The following is a 16,721-nucleotide window of genomic DNA, read 5'->3' as shown; positions in this document are numbered from 1 at the left end:
GCGTTCTTGTGTGTGTGTGTGTGTGTGTGTTTTGTTTCCATCCAGGAAGCGGTGACTCCTCTCTGCTGATGTCCACTCTTGACTGCTCCTGCTGGTTATTTTACTATTCTCATGCTGCTTTCAGGTGCAGTCGGAAAAACGGGAGCCAGTCATGAGCTGCAGGAAAAGAAAGAGAAGTGAAATATAAAGACCCAGTGGTGGAATGTAACTACATACATGTACTCAAATACTAGTACACATCTGAGGCTTGTGCTTTACACGAGAATATAATGTTACTTTCTACATTTCAGATTAAAATATTGCACTTTTTACTCCACTGAATTTATCTGTGAAGTAACTAATTATAGTTAGTTATTTCACAGATTACAGATTTTTTAAAAGAAAACAGAAGATAAATGTATAAAATACAACGCATTGCTAAAGGTTAAACCAGTGTTTCCCACACTTTTTGGTTTATAACCCCTTTGTGACATTTCAGATGTCTACAAGTTCCACCTACAACCCATTTCTTAGATGGTTTTATTTAAAGAACTGTTTAAATAACGGTTTTAAGCCCAAACTCTCTCATATTTCACAGAAAAAGCAAAACTAAGAATATCCTTCATCAAAAATGTGTAACAAAACATGTAGCATCAAGTTGTGTTAATGTCAAGGCTAAATGACATCATCTCATATCATGACCTCTCAGACTTATCTCGTGACATTTTCACGGAGCCTTTGACTAAAAAAGATACTGAGAGTGAAAGTTCATCAACTTGGAAGCAGCATTTGAAAAAAACAAGTCTTCCTACAAAGTTCAGGTCTAACCAAAATTTTGTTTTCGCTTAATACTAAAACCACAGATTGAAATATACATTCAACCTATAGGTCAACTCACCCTGCTAAATAAGATACGTGATGACCCAGAGGACAATGACAAAAGTAAAATAAAGATGCTGTCCAAATTTAGAAAAAGTACTAAAAAATAGAGTTACAGAGCTGTGAAATTCATCTGCAAATCCAAATAAGTCCAGATCTCTTCTGCTGATACTTAAGTTAAGAGACAATCATAAAAAATACAATTGGATAATAACACTAGATCTTGCTGAATTGAAGACCTGTAAGTAGAAGATGTGTGTGTGCAAGTGAATGAAATGAAGCCTCACATTGCATCTATGTTTTTATACATGCATGTATATGTGGGTCCTCTCCATTGGCTGATTTGCTGATGTGCAAGTATATTATTGGTGTATTTTTGATCGTATTTTTATGCTTCTCAAAAACATTTTAAAATATTTTTCTTTCATATTCATTTTATTTAAATATTGTATTATTATTGATTGATAGACTGATGAGTAAACTTTTTATATAATATGTGCTACAGTGGTGTTGGATACTGTTGACCTGCTGTCATTAATTCTTGTGCATTTCAACTCTGTCCACACAATACAGCTGTTTTTAACCTTATGTGAGTGTTGCTTTTACTAGTTTTAACCCTTCAAAGCAAATATATGTCTCTGTGCATTTTGGAAGTGTAAGTTGTGCCAAAAACTAGTGACTAGTGCTGATTATTTGATATTAAAGTTATGATTTTATGATTTCCTACTCACACTATACCAACACTTTCTTAATTTTAGCATTGAGAAAGATTTTTGATGTAAAAGACTTCATTTCAATGTTCAAGTAGGTTCTTTGGACAGTTTAACTGTCTGTGTCAATATCTGTTTACATGCCTGTTGCATCACTTCCTCCTCATTCTGATGCTATCTTGAATCATCAGCTCAACTCATGAGCAACTAAACTAAATGTGTTGTACTGTAACGCTGAAACGTGGATTTTGGAGTTAACGAGGCGCAGTGAAGGCGGCATCGAGGGAAAAACAAAGTGACAATCCAAAAATGTGTTTGAAATTAATATATAAAATAATAATTCGTATTTAACAGGACCTGCTCAATGGCCTGCTGTTGTGCCAGTCACTGATATACGAATAAGCAGCATCTGATTGGAAAAAATAAAATCAGTTCTTAAACTTCAGCTTTATTAAATGTTTGTTAAATGTTTGTTTAATGTTTTATATGTATCATATTTATAGGCATTATGCTATAATCTCTATTTACGAGGAGTAGCAGCTTTACCAGAAAACCTCACCTGGAAAACCCAAGGTACAATGCGCATGCGCCGCCTGCAGCACGGGGTTTTTCCTGAGAGTTTTTGTAAACTATAATAGCTGGTGTTTGTCTCCGGCATCAATACTCTATAACCAGCACTGCAACGACGATGAACTACTCTGTCCCTCTAACTCTGAATCCTTTTAAAAACAGCCATTTGAAAATGAAAGAAATAACGTCGTTTAATCAGGTGAGAAATGTTTGATTTGATTTGATTTTTTTCAATAATCATTACCGGCTTTCATCTATGAGTGGAATATGTCTTTCTTTCATATGTGGAACAAAAATACCGCGTTAATAGTAAAAGACCTGCATGAAATAAAAGTACAGTAAACTTATTATGAGCTTGATTTAGCCAAAAGTATTAAAGTAAAAGTACATACGTATTATGAGTGATGTAGTATGCAGTATTACAGTAAAAGTACATAAGTATTATGAGTGATGTAGTATGCAGTATTACAGTAAAAGTACATAAGTATTATGAGTGATGTAGTATGCAGTATAACAGTAAAAGTACATAAGTATTATGAGTGATGTAGTATGCAGTATTACAGTAAAAGTACATAAGTATTATGAGTGATGTAGTATGCAGTATTACAGTAAAAGTACATAAGTATTATGAGTGATGTAGTATGCAGTATTACAGTAAAAGTACATAAGTATTATGAGTGATGTAGTATGCAGTATTACAGTAAAAGTACATAAGTATTATGAGTGATGTAGTATGCAGTATTACAGTAAAAGTACATAAGTATTATGAGTGATGTAGTATGCAGTATTACAGTAAAAATACATAAGTATTATGAGTGATGTAGTATGCAGTATTACAGTAAAAGAATGGTTTCTCCCTCTGACTGATATATCATTATTATTATATAAACATAAAAAAACAAATCAATAATTTCTTTATATATTGGGTGTGTGGTTCTGTAGAACTGGTTAAAACTGGTTACTGTAAAGAGAAAGTGCATGTGACCTAGAAAAACAACCAGGTGGGCAGGGGGAAAGAGCTGCACTTGTGGTGTTGTGGTTTGTGACTTCTTTCTGAAGTTTGAATGACATCATTGCTTGTTCCACTGCAAAGCACCTACCCATACATGCCACAGAGCGATGGGTTCACCGATACACACCACTATACTAAATCTTATCTTTTGTCTGCTTGTCTCCTCCAGGTGATGACTTGTAAGGTTGCCAGCATGCACAGATTAATGCAGACGGTGCAAAGGATGGCGCAGAAGAGCTGCAGGAGAGCCTGTCAACTATTCTGCTGCCCGTTGGACACTCTGCTGTGTGAAAACATCTCATGGTGCCCAGGTAATGCCCAGGTTTCTCTCCACAATGAAATACACAATTAAAATAAGAGTTTAAGCATGAAAATCTGCACGTATATTTGTTGTGCTTTACAAAAGTTGAATATCTTCCGCATTATTATAATTGATCAGTGCTCAGATTCAGGCTGTAGCTTTAGATCTGACTGTTGTAGATTCTGTCTTTGTTTGTTTAAGACATGGCTGACACTTTATGTGTGCTTATATTGTCAAAAGTCTGCCATTATTGTAAATGTAAGAATACCTCTTTGTCTCTCTTTAAAGCACAAAATCATCAACCTCCTCAGGATAATACTACACAAGGTAATTTGGACACAGAATTCCCAAAATAACTTCCACTTTTCCTATTTATATGTATTTTTATAAATCCCACTGAGGATTGAAATCTCTTAAGTGAGGAAGGAATTTACTACGTATATTTAGGAACTATAAAAAAAAACTAACAGTGACGCATTTCTGCTGTTACATCACTCTGGAACAACAACTTGCAGTTCTCATATTCTCTTCCCTTTCCCCTTTCTCTCCCGCTCATGAACAGTGCCACTCCGGAATCCGCCCCCGTCTACCATTTTGATTGTTAACATCAGCAACTCCACCTTGATCGACTGCGTCATAGGGAACGACGCGTACCCGTCTGCAGTGGCAGAGAAACAGCCTCTAATGCAGGAATCTGAGCTAAAAATGCATGGTGAGTAACAGTAAAAACCTATTTTACAGCATTTTTCTAGGAATGTGAAGCACTTTCGCTTCCACTTAAAGTACTGTGCTATGCAGTACTGTGTAACTGTTGTGCAGCATGTGTCAAATTATGTTTACAACTCAGGAGTAGTAAAAACATCCAATTTGTTCATTTGTTTCAGATCACATGAGGTGCAGTTGCAGCTGTGGACAGCAGGGGGCAGCACACACGTCTGATGTGCCTCTTCCTCCTCCTCATCCTCCTCATCCTCTTCCATCAGCAGAGACTCAGAGCATCAGTATCCACGGATCTCATCTCAGCTGCGTCATCATCGGAGACAACAACTTCATGCAGGTTGAGGGGACCCGCTCGATAGAAACTGAAGGACCCCAGATGTGAGGCTGTAGCCCCACACAGAGCTGACACTACACTTTTATAGCAATACTGGCATCTTTATCAAAGAAAAACGTTACTGAAACTCAGTATTAGGAGAAGCTGTCTCAGGATTTAGTTGGGTTTAAGCTATCACTCAACTTCAGCTCCTCTAAAAAAAAGTATGTAGAAAAGTGTTGTTTTTTTTTAATTCTTTGGCATTATTTTTTAGGGTTGCAGCTAATTTATTCATTTGTCAATTATTAGCTCAATTTATTTATTTAAAAAAAAAATCAGTTTTACAAGTTGATATGTTCAACCATTTCAGCATTGTTTGGTCTTGATTTGGATGACTTGAATCTAGTCTGGTGTGTTGGCACACATCGATTTAAAAAATATAACCACAGTTAATTACAGATGGTGTCACAATAGTTTGTGCACGCACAAACGTCAGCTCTCCAAACCAAAACGATTGTACTCAGTCGAGGGCTTTCCTGTTTTGCAATGCTGGGACTTCTGTTCCTGTCAGAAATGAGGACATAGATATGGAAGCAGCAGGAATTTTGTCTCATAGATGTGACTTTACAGTGACTCATTCCACTATGGTCATAGTGCTTTCTTTCTTGGGATCCCCATTAGCACCAGGGTAAGCACTGACTATTCTTCCTGTGGACAACCACACATATAGTCATACACACTCAGACATTAACACAGTAACCACATAAATGTAATAAACCAGCTCATCTCATTATTCATCAAAGTCCAAGTTATAAAAAAAATGTGATCTGTCAGTGATGTTCCAGTGGTGTGACACACTGGATGGACAGAATGTATGTATGTGTACTGTGTATCAAGCAGTGCTGAAATCTTTATCATGTCTTGATAAAGGCTTTAATAAAATGTAAGGCCTATGGTCATAAACAGTAGACTACATTGTAGTTTTCGTTACTGGAAGTCATTTTGATTCCTAGCATCTGTATTTTTTGAGTTGTTGACTCTCCTTGTTTCCTTTTTGTTCATCATTCTGTATTTTGTACTATTCTGTATGGTGTTAATATTATTTAAAATATTGTGTAGAATTTTAGAGCAAACTGTATGTTTGAAATGACAAAAAACCTTCTTAATGTATTTTTTTATTGTTATTAAATTATATAAAGCAGTGTTGAAGAGAAGTCATTTCTTCTTCTTCTTTCCTTCCTTCTTCTTCTTGCCTTTCTTGCCTTCCTCTGCTTTTTTATAACTGCCGAGGCCTCTGCGGACCATGCAGCCTCTCCACCAGGCTTGCAGCTGTGGGGTCAAAGGTCACAGGTGAGGGTCAGAATGATCAGCTCACTAAACAACCCAACACAACAGGGGATCTGACAGAGGGTGAAAGATGTGAATAAGGCTCATGGCTCCGTGTCCTAATTGGATGTTATTACCTTGGTAGCAGCTCTGACTTCTGCTTGCTTTTGGCGCAGTTTCTCCTGCTCCTCCCTATCCTCCACCACCACCTGCTCCATCTCCCTGTACTGGACACACATCAGCATCTCATTATTGCTCATCTAATAGTGACTGTGTTTCCTGCTGAGCACCTGTTCACTGTGTCATGTTCAGCACGGGGAGCTGTTCACCTTCCTCCTCATCTCCATCAGTTTGTCCAAAATCACAGTTCTTTTGCAGCGCACGTTGTTGAGCTGCTGCTCCTTCTCCTGCAGCATCTGCTTTGTGCGCTCCTGCCAATGCTGCAGCAGCTGCTGCAACTCCTGATAAACAACAACAACAAGATTAGTTGATGCTGCAGTATTAACATAATATGAGCTTAATAAGAATTCAGCTGAAGTGTAACTTACTGAGTGCTAATTTGAACCTGACTGCTTTGTAAAAATGAGCACAGATGCAGCTGAGCCACAACTAAACTGGGTGTACTGGGGATTCAGGGGAACATTGTATGAATAATGCAGTGCTTTCATAAGTCTCTGAAGATGATATTTAGGAAAAGCGGTTTAAGCTTTCTGATTTCAATGAAGTAGTGTATTATACCATAAATATAGCCTAATATACTTTTTGTTTAAATTTTGACTGAATATTTTTTGCCAGTCTATACTTTTAATACCAATGTACAACATATCACAGATAATATATAATCAATAATACAATAATGACTCTACATCCTACTGCAGTTTCAAATTGTATTAGCTTTCATTAGAATTACGTTAAGAGAAAGTGGCATATCTCACCTGCCTACTGACAAATGTACTGCATGTCCTCCTACAATTTACTGGAACTGCTATGAAATGGCCTCTTCATTTAGTCAGATGTCATGTGTGGTCACAATGAAGTGATACAGATGTGACACGTTTTAAATGAAACTGGTGATAGAGTGAACTTTTAGATATTAATAAAATGATCTGAGAAGATCTTAATGGAAATCTACTAAGTCATAGTAGGAAAAGCACACCTGTGTTACTGATGACATTCACAGTGTCCCAGTAAGCCGTGACAGTGTGACAGTGAGACAGTATGAACAACACCAGGAACCTGAAACTTAAGCAACTACATCATTCATTTTATTATTTACACCTGTGCTTTTCCTACTGTGATATGTACACTCAGTTCTACTACCTAAAACCTCAGTTAAATTATGACTGTTGACCTGTGTTTGTTGTGTCATTTAGGTGATTTCTTCACAACAAAACATCTGGGTTTTTACCGAACAACGCGTGTAGTTTAAACCACAGCCACGTGATTCTGTAACAGACAACTAAAACTGAAACTGCCGCTAACCCAATGGCAAACAAACAACCCCCAAGAGCAACAATTACACGACAAACACGGTCTGATATTAGTAGCTGTGGTACCGACCTCGTGTCGATTCTGCAGAAATTTGGTTGACTCCTCGTGAACTCTCATCTCCTCCTTCAACTGTTTCTTCCGCAGCTGAGAAAGAGAGCAGAGGACATGCTTTGAGACTACATTCAACTGGAACTCTCTCTGTCTTAACTGGAAATTTGTTGTTTGTGTCTGCAATCTGAATCTGTTTGTGTGAGCCTGATGGTAGGTGGGACTGTTGGACCCACCTCCAGCTGGTCTTCCAGGAGCTTCTCAGCTTTGTTCGTCTCCTTTTGAGTTTTCTGGAGCTGCAGCTGATTGTTCTTCTCCTCAAGCTTCTTCTTCTTTTCTATCTTTGCTGGCTGCTCATTCAGTTTATGCCTCAGCTCTTTGTTGAGCTCCTGCATGTCGTGAGGAAAGGGGAAAGTACTGTGTTTGATTTTGTACTCAATTAAAGGGTCAGGTCCCCCCAATTAAAAGATTCTCACTCACTCCTAACAACCACTCATGTGGACAATTTTTCTTTTTTTGACCTGCTTTCAGTTTCTCACCTTCAGTGTCTCAGTTTTCTGTTCGAGCTCCACTTTTTGCCTCTGTAGATTTTGTTGCCTGCAGTCAAGCTCTCTCTTTGCCTCTCTGAAAGTGACATTCAGACATTCAGATTACTGAACACAAATTGCTCCTTTCTCTCCACCTTTTCCCCTTCTAACATTCTTTCTTCTACAATGCTACTACCTGCTTCATAGAGCTGACACGCACCTGGAGAGGCACTGTGAGCATCATGTTCTTTGACTTCTCCAGTGCTTTTGACACTGTCCAGCCAGTCTGGCTGGCTAAGAATCTCTCAGTGATGCAGGTGGACCAGGACCTCGTGGCAGGGATAATGGACTACCTCACAGACAGGGTGATGTTAGGCTGCAAGGCTGCTTGTCAGCCATGGTTTTAAGCAACACTGGCACACCCCAGGGAACTGTACTGTCACCATTTAGGTTCACTACATACACCCCTGACTTCAACTCTGGAATGTGCCACCTGCAGAAGTTCTCAGATGACAAAGCTGAGAACTTTGTAGGATGGTGCAACAGGAACCACCTACAGCTCAACATATGGAAAACCAAGGAGCTGGTGGCATAGAAAGTACCCCCCAACACCTGTTTTCATAAATGGGGAGGGGGTGGAGATAGTTGACACCTACAAGTTCCTCGTGGTGCAACTGAACAACAAGCTGGACTAGTCAGACAACACTGAGGCCCTCTACAGGAAAGGACAGAGCAGGCTGTTCTTTCTGAGGAGGCTCAGGTCCTTTAATGTGTGCACCAGCCTGCTATGTATGTTCTACCAGCCTGTGGTGGCCAGTGTCATCTTCTTTGCCGCAGTGTGCTGAGGAGATGGCATTGGGAGCTGTGTTGCAAATACACTGAATAAGCTGTTGAGGAAAACCAGCTCTGTAGTGAGGATGGAACTGGACAGTGTAAAGGCAGTGACAGAGAAGAAGATGAGAGGAAAGCTGGAAGCTATCATGGACAATCCCTCTCATCCTCTCTATGCCAAGCTGAGTTTACCTTTACCCTTACCCTTACCTTAGATATTCTTATAATGAATAAGATTAATGTTATTGTTTCCCTATGACGTGGTGATGAACCTTTTCATGTGCTCAGCCATCTTCTTCCGCTCCTCTTCCTCCACCACTTGCAGCAGACAGCTAAAACTCTGCTTTTCCTCCAGCTCTAAATGTAACTTGGACACCAGCTGTGATACATATTTACTGCAGAGAAAGACAGAAAGGGAGGGGAGGCAAAGGCAGAATCACACTCTGACTGGAGACTAAATCATACTTAAATTTAGAATTGAAAAACCCTTTACATGAAGCCAATTTAGTCACAGTAGCTGTCTGCCTTTACTTACGAGTCTCGTTTCAGCTTGTTCATCCTGGCTTCCTCCTAAACACAAGACATTATTTTAGTCAGTACATTTTTTTCACTGAGTTTATGGAGTGGAGAATAATCTGCCATAAATACATTCACACCATCATCACATCAAAGCAGCAGGCAGCAGCTGTCTGCCAGATGTTCCTCTGGTTAGTGAACATGAACAGAGGAGAAACACAGTACACTTACCTGTGCTGGGGCACTACTGCGCTCCCTGCTGATCTGCACTGTCAGAGCATGTCCCAGTATGTCCAACTGGTCTGAACAATCCTCCAGTACAGCTGCCAGTCTGAGGCTCTGAATCCGGGACAAAGACATCTGTCGGACGCAGAAGTGAGAAAGAACTATTCAGATTTTAATGAAAGAGCAGTGAGTTTCACTGTGATTGTCATGTAGGTGTAAGCAAGGTACCATCCCAGCTGTGGAAGTGTTTTTGACATAGCACCGTGATGTTTAAATGGTTAATTAACGCCGAATGGCGACAAATAGAACTTGTAATTGTATTTCATAAGGTATGTGATTCCATCATTAACCAAAGTAACATCAAAATAAGTGATATTTACAGTGGGGTTTGGTGTAGCGAACAGCTGTTAACAGCTCCCCGACAATGCTGTAAAAGTAACACGGTATTAACTTTATGTTTCAAGTCACGGGAAGAAATAATATCAACTGCAAGAAATAAGAAAACTGTCACTTACCTCAGTTGTCTCCATAACAGTCAGAAAACAAGTGTTGAATCAATAGTTTATCCTTTTAAAACACAGCTAACGCTACTGTTAGCTACAAAGTGTGACAGTTTACATGCTACCATGGTAACGCAGCTTTAGGGGTTGTTGGGTTTTTTTTGTGTGTGCAATTTTATTGAAAAAGAAATAACATGACATATTGAGAGTATATGTCGTTTAAATATATTTATATAAAAATGTAAACTTTGAAAAAGAACCATATAATAGTGTATACCCCCAGCAATAGTCCTGAAATACAGCAACCTTTATGACTTTTAGAATGGTTCACTTTTTGTTCAAACTGTTGTAAAGAGCTGCTCATTAACTATTATTATATTTTTTTAAGGCTGTGGTTTGTGGTTATGCTTACAGTAGCCTTTACTGTTTCTATTATTTTGTCCACATTACTTATAGTATAGAGAGGATGGTAAAGTGGAGATTTGCATGTGGGTGACCACCTGGATCCTTTTAGACCTTTTCAATACATATGTGCTATAGCCCAGTATGGCATCTCCAGTACAACAGGGCTTCCTACTTCAAAGTGTGTCTTTAACGGATGACACACTTCATCTTAAGTCAAAAAGCAGAGGGTTGTATACACATAATGCTTTTGACAATATTTGAGAAAGTGAATAATAACAAAATGTTGAGATCATTCATTACAAAAGAATGTTTTCCTCTTCCTTTTAAAAGAAAAGTGCTGTCTCAACGATTTTAAAAGACAGATAAACAAACAACCAAGTAAAGCATATATCTGAAAGTACACACAGAAACACAGAAGGGAAACTATAACCACAGAGTTTTGGTTACAAGCTGCAAAACCTTCTGAGAGCTGAACACACAAACTTTTAAAAACAGCTTCCTCTCTGGTCTTCACATGCACAACATCGGTTGAGAATCACACTTGTTTGCGGGAAATAAGTGGGGAATGACTGTCAAAACCACATGTGACAACCGTGGACTGGTTGTCACTCAACCGTGGCTTTTACATGTTTCTCACAACATATGACTTATTTCACAGCATGTAAGTAATTCACTCAGTAGCGATCACATCTCAAAGATCACATCAACTCACAATATCATGTGATCACTTACATTTCTGAGATGAGGTGGTATTTATCCCATATCGTCACTAAAACTGTGTGTGTGTGTGTGTGTGTGTGTGTGTGTGTGTGTGTGTGTGTGTGTGTGTGTGTGTGTGTGTGCGTGCATGCGTGTGTGCGTGTGTGTGTGCGTGCGTGTGTGTGTGTCATTCTGTGTATGTGCACTGGGGGCTACAATATTCCACATCCCACTTGTGTAAATTGCACATTGGCCCACAATTGGTGGAAGAAAATCCAGTATCAATTAGACTGGGAGTGACAGTGTTTAGAGGATGACTCCTGGGTCTCAGGTTGTCACATTCTGGTGGAAGAAAAAGTTTGTTTTTGAAAATACATTTTGAAATAAGAGACAAAGAAGCTCCAGAGACTTTGGTCAGGTATTGCATCACTGTTTATTGATGTAGTCGTCATTTGTCGCACTCTCTGCAAGGAGTTACAGCTTGAAGGTAATACTGACTGAAGGTATAAAGCTACACCGTAGTACATGCATGATGCTGTCACACTGTGAGGTTTCTTCTGTGGACGTCCCACTCCTCCCCGTCACTATAACCTGAACACACTGTACTGGGCTAGTATTTTCTCTCAGAGACACAGATCTACAACAGTCTCTCAATATATCATTGACGCAACAAAGATCTGATCTACGGACAAACCATTAGAAACAAAGTATGTACAGTAACAGTAGATGACTGTTCAACATGTGAGTGAGATCATAAAAGGCATTTTTAAGGCAGAAACATGTTGGGGGAAACATGATGGAACAATAAAATAAATATCCAGGCCACATGTCAGGTATTTCTTCCTACCAATGAGACTCTGGATAACGAAGGGAAATCATAAAGGCTGTGTATTAAGACTTATCGTACATGTCAAACAGCAGAGCAGGACAGTATGTTACTATATGTTGTTGACTGTACAGTGACCTGTGTTTCTTTAACTGTACATCTGTACAAAAACATGAAAATAGGTATTTTATTATTATTCACACAATGCAAACACAAGCCAGGAACTTAATGTAGTAAAAACCAAAGTAAATATACTGTAGAATATTTCACATGATGCTAATTGCTTCTTTGAAAGTAATATCTTCAAATACAAGCAAAGAGTTCACTGTGCAGAATGCAAATGCAAAAATTAAAAGGCAAGTCTGAAATATCCTACAGGTGGCGTTGCAGGTCATTGTGTTTCTGTGCATAAGTGATTGCAAATGAACTTATAGTATGAATATATGGATAGAAATTGTGCTTTAAAGGCCCTGAAAACCTATTTTCTCATCAGTTCCATGTAATCGCAAATATTTTCGGTCAACATTAAAGTTCTTATGATTTCACACATGAGTGATTTCTGTATTTTTCTGGTGCTCTTCTCACTGGTTTGAATAGGAAGGGCTGGTAACAGGTGATGCCATGCATGTCCATGCACCAATCATAATTGATTTCTTGTTTGGCTATTTTACCAGACCACTGTCAATCAACTCTGATCAAACCACATAGTCCTGATGAAGCAGATTAGCTGATTTCATGAGTGTTAGACACTCAAAAATGTACGAAGTTTAATCTTTATTTATTTTGACATGAATATTTAATCTATATAGAGAAAATTATAAGATTTGAAATCACATTTTCAGGGGTAATAATAAGCACTGGTAAGCCCAGTTTGCTATATCATTTGGTTGCAAATATAGCAAATATACATCAGGGGCAAATGACTTTTGGGGGGAGTTGTGTGTGGGGTTTAACAAAGCAGTGAGACATTATTTGGCACTAAACCTGCATAAAAACAGATTATTTTCTCAGTTTGGTGTAATCTAAGGTGATTAAACATATACGATGGGAAACCTCACCCCTGATGCATGCCGTCAGGTGTGCTTGGTAAAGAGAAGCCTCGGGGAACACCTCAAACGGGGGACGACTTTTCATTGAACAATCATTTACTGTAAAGACAAGTGTGTAAAAAACTAAATTAAAAAAATTACAAACCCATACAGTTTAATATTCCATCTCATTGTCACTTTCACTTTACAACATGATTTCTCTGCAGGTTTTGTGTCTCCTGCAGTGCCGACACCAGAGGAAAGTCAAACACACATAAGTCCCTCTGCTGTCTTGTGCTTATTGATTTGAATGTGAGTTGGGGTAGACTGCTGTTGTGCCATAAGAGGGGAGGGAAATCATTCCACTTTGAGGCATTGTCATTAGTCATCAGCTCAATTCTTGTCTCTTTCCAAAAGTCTGTGAGCAGAGATTAAATGATCTATGATATGATTAAAAAAAAGATAGGCAGATCTACAATATACTGTTGTCCGGAGGAGCTGTACACAATGATCAGGACACAGCAACAAAAACCACACTGTCCACCACAGAAGTTCCTATCAGCCATGCTGACAGCTAAATCCGACTGAAGTATACAGTACATGTACAGTAAGATAATATCCAGACTTGAGTCTTTATATAATTCTGCCACTGGAGCTGGAAGCAGTCAGAGAGACAGACGGATAGAAGCAGCTTAGATCTCTTTGATTGTTCGTTCAGAGGGCCGGTACTCCTCCCTTCCTTTAGGGGAGGACATGTAGAAGGACTGCGTCTTGCGTTTTAAGCGAGCCCGCTTGGTGGCCAGGGACAGACTGTGCTTGCTGGAGGCGATAATGTCATGGATGAACTTCTTGCAGTCCACACACACCTCCATGCTGGCCCAGTCCTCCGTCAGCTCAGAGGGAAGCTCCAGCTCTTCGTGAGACTTTAACGAGCCGTGCTTCGAAAACCTAAAGAGAACAGAAACAACCATTGCTGTTAAAAAAATACATCTAGTATATATTGGGAGGTCAATTATGTGAATCACTCCTTTAATTGAATTGGCTAATCAAAAATCCAGTTGAGTAGCTGCTGTAAGAGGGTGGCAGCATAGCATTCAAAGTGACATTGAACTAAAAAAAGCATTTCACATGGCTTGCAAGAACACTAGGATGTTGACATGCCAACTCCAAGCATGTGTAATATGCTGACATTTGCAAAAGCTCGACCTTATTACTGCTGAGGCTGACAGATTACAGTAGATGTTGACAAAGTGTAAGTATGACAGAGTGTGTACACCTGAGCCCACCAGAGTGAAAGAATAACAAATTTGGCGCCCTGAATATCCACCCACAACAACTTTTTTCTTTTTTTTCTTTTTCGTTTTGGTGAGTAATGACATTTTTGTTTGTTTTTGGTGTTTAATCATTCATGTATTATTTCCCCTAATAAATCTAGTCTTGAAGTAATAATTTCATCCACTAGATGTCAGTAACAGTTTTCTGAAAGCCCAAATGTGCAAACTGGACGTATCAGCCAGGTGAAGAGGACAGGTTGTTCCCAAGCAGCAACAACCATGGCTGAATGCCTTCACCTGTTGTATTTGTCTTCATATTTTCATTTCATGATTAGGAGCATGTGTATGTGCTTTTTATGAGTTTGAATGTGTTTCAGTATTTGCTGCATTCGGATCAAAGTTCTTTAAATACTTGTGCTTTTACTCTTGTATGTGTTTCGTCTTCACAGTCCAGAAACAAATCAACTGCAGTAGATATAATCTGCATCGTCTTCACCCACATCAGGACATAACATGACTGAACAGTGCTGCTCAGTGATCTTACTTGGACATTGTCTTGTGAATGCTTTGGCGTCGTGGGCTGCTGGAGGATTTCTCAGATTTAGCTGCTGCTTTTCCAGCTGCTTTGGATGTTCCTGGTGTTGCTTCTTTCAAAGCGGGGGGCGCTGCTGCTCCTTCCGCTGCTGACGGGCTAGACTCTCCAGCCACAGAGAGTGCCTGACCTACAGAAGACATGGCATTTACCCTCTCCCTGGGGAGAGTGTTGGTTGAACCAATGGAGTAGATGGGCAAGCTGGAATAAGGTTTGGATGGCAGCCGCATCTGTTAGAAAGAGAAGGAATGAATGTACATAAGTAGCCTTTATTGAAACCTCAGATCTTGCTTGACTTAGGTTAAGTTTTAAGATTTCATGGATTTACATATTAATGATGGCAAATAGGGGATTTAGCTTTCACAGCATGAGGAATACGATCAGATTGTATCAATCTTTAACTGATTCTATTAATTCTGTATAACTTACCTTTTTGCAGCACTGTGAACACACAGGCCTGCAAAGAGAAAAGAAGTGGTCAATGAAAGCAATATTTTTTTTTATTAAATGATTTGAACGATTAATATTGAATCTAAAATAAAATAAAGAAGTTTTACTTTTTGCAAAACTGGCAGATGTAGGACCAGGTGAAAAGAGAAAATCTTTTGGATCGGCAACAGAAGCAAAGCTGTAAGACAAAATACAAAGAAGACATTGGAATAAAACAAAAAACATTAAACATATTTAAAGGACAAAATAATTCAGTGTTAGTCCTCTAAGTGAAGGCTGAGTTTTATATTATAATACCTTTCCCTTCTTCATAGCATTGTAGATCTCCTTGTACTGCTGGAACTTCTCCAGCTCTGCCTTAACCAGCACCTGTCTGATGTGCATCACCTCCTCCACCGTCAGAGACAAGCACTCCACAGGAAAACAAAACTCCTCCTGAGAATACACACACAGGCATACAAACACACACGTACAGACACACAACAGTGAGTGACCCTGGCAACAGCAGGTTCAACACACAGGGCTCAGTGTTTATCATTCAGCACACAGACAGCCGCCTCTCTGCACCTTTCAGAGCAGCCTGTGTGGGATCAGGCTACATTTGGGTCATTAAAATGTTCTCATTGTTCCGTGAAGAAAAAGACGGATTCAGGAGGGGGCTCATGATGTGTAAACAACCTGAGTGATGGGAAGACACGATTCCAGCAGCAGAGTCATTCACTTTCTGGGAACAGTTTTTCTCTTAAGAGTACCATTTCAGCATGAATGGAGTTTTTGCTTTAATATGTGCTATTTCCCTTCGATGTAATAAAAAGTAAATATGCTGACACTGAATAAGCACTTAGTTAACTCTCAGTAGTAATGGAGACATCCAGTGAAGGATTTCCTGCCCGCTTGTGCTGCTGTTACTACCTTTAAACCACTGGATACCATTTGATTCATTACTCAGCACTCTCATTCATCACCGACATCTTGAAAGCATCGGCACACTTGTGTTTTCTATTGCTATCTAAGTTGCTGAGATACTTTAAGAGCCCCTCCAGCCAAATACAAATGTTAGACATATAAAAGAATCTGCTTTGAATAATAATTTTATATTATAATAAATTATGCTTATAGGCACATGTCATAGGGGTATAGATCTCGCTAAGCTAAGCACAGAGACACTTTCTTGCTTCAGCAGATACACACAGCACATACATCATTCTGCACAGCGAAGCTCAAGTGTTATTGAGTAACAGAAAGCTAAACACATTTTTGAGTGGAGAGGGTCTTTAACATCTACCCTCCTGTCATTAGGGTGCAGCCTAAAGGCAGGAGAACGACTGCAGTTGTGTATGGTACTGTGAATACCAGGCCAAAACTGGTCGCAGCAATGATACAATGTACAACCATCTCTTATCACATGACTTCCACACTTAGGTCACATGATAACAACTGAGCAAACTGTGAGATGCAGGTGAAAGCTCTGGAAAAACCTATGGAACTTGTGTCAAGAA

At 39.2% G+C, this 16,721-nt stretch overlaps 2 protein-coding genes across 2 annotated transcripts in view; both read right to left on the bottom strand.

The window, feature by feature from the left end:
• Positions 1 to 5,699: 5,699 nt before the first annotated feature.
• iqcg (IQ motif containing G) lies at positions 5,700 to 9,583 on the bottom strand. Its single transcript, XM_062422120.1, is given in 9 exon segments — positions 5,700 to 5,813; positions 5,948 to 6,037; positions 6,140 to 6,271; positions 7,371 to 7,445; positions 7,586 to 7,735; positions 7,871 to 7,973; positions 8,980 to 9,102; positions 9,243 to 9,277; positions 9,455 to 9,583. Coding segments are annotated over 9 exon segments (951 nt in total).
• Positions 9,584 to 13,598: 4,015 nt separating this feature from the next.
• The window catches only part of LOC133983608 (protein spire homolog 1-like), a 35,322-nt gene continuing 32,199 nt past the window's right edge, over positions 13,599 to 16,721 (bottom strand). Inside the window, exons 14-18 of the mRNA XM_062422748.1 lie at positions 15,520 to 15,657; positions 15,330 to 15,400; positions 15,202 to 15,229; positions 14,725 to 15,002; positions 13,599 to 13,854 (exon numbers count right to left, since the gene is read on the bottom strand). Of these exons, the coding sequence (XP_062278732.1) occupies positions 13,599 to 13,854; positions 14,725 to 15,002; positions 15,202 to 15,229; positions 15,330 to 15,400; positions 15,520 to 15,657 (771 nt within the window). The remainder of the gene's footprint in view (positions 13,855 to 14,724; positions 15,003 to 15,201; positions 15,230 to 15,329; positions 15,401 to 15,519; positions 15,658 to 16,721) is intronic.

The sequence above is a fragment of the Scomber scombrus genome, chromosome 7, assembly GCF_963691925.1.
Source record: "Scomber scombrus chromosome 7, fScoSco1.1, whole genome shotgun sequence".
In the NCBI taxonomy this organism is placed as follows: domain Eukaryota; kingdom Metazoa; phylum Chordata; class Actinopteri; order Scombriformes; family Scombridae; genus Scomber; species Scomber scombrus.
This window is presented reverse-complemented; position numbering and strand designations above follow the sequence as displayed.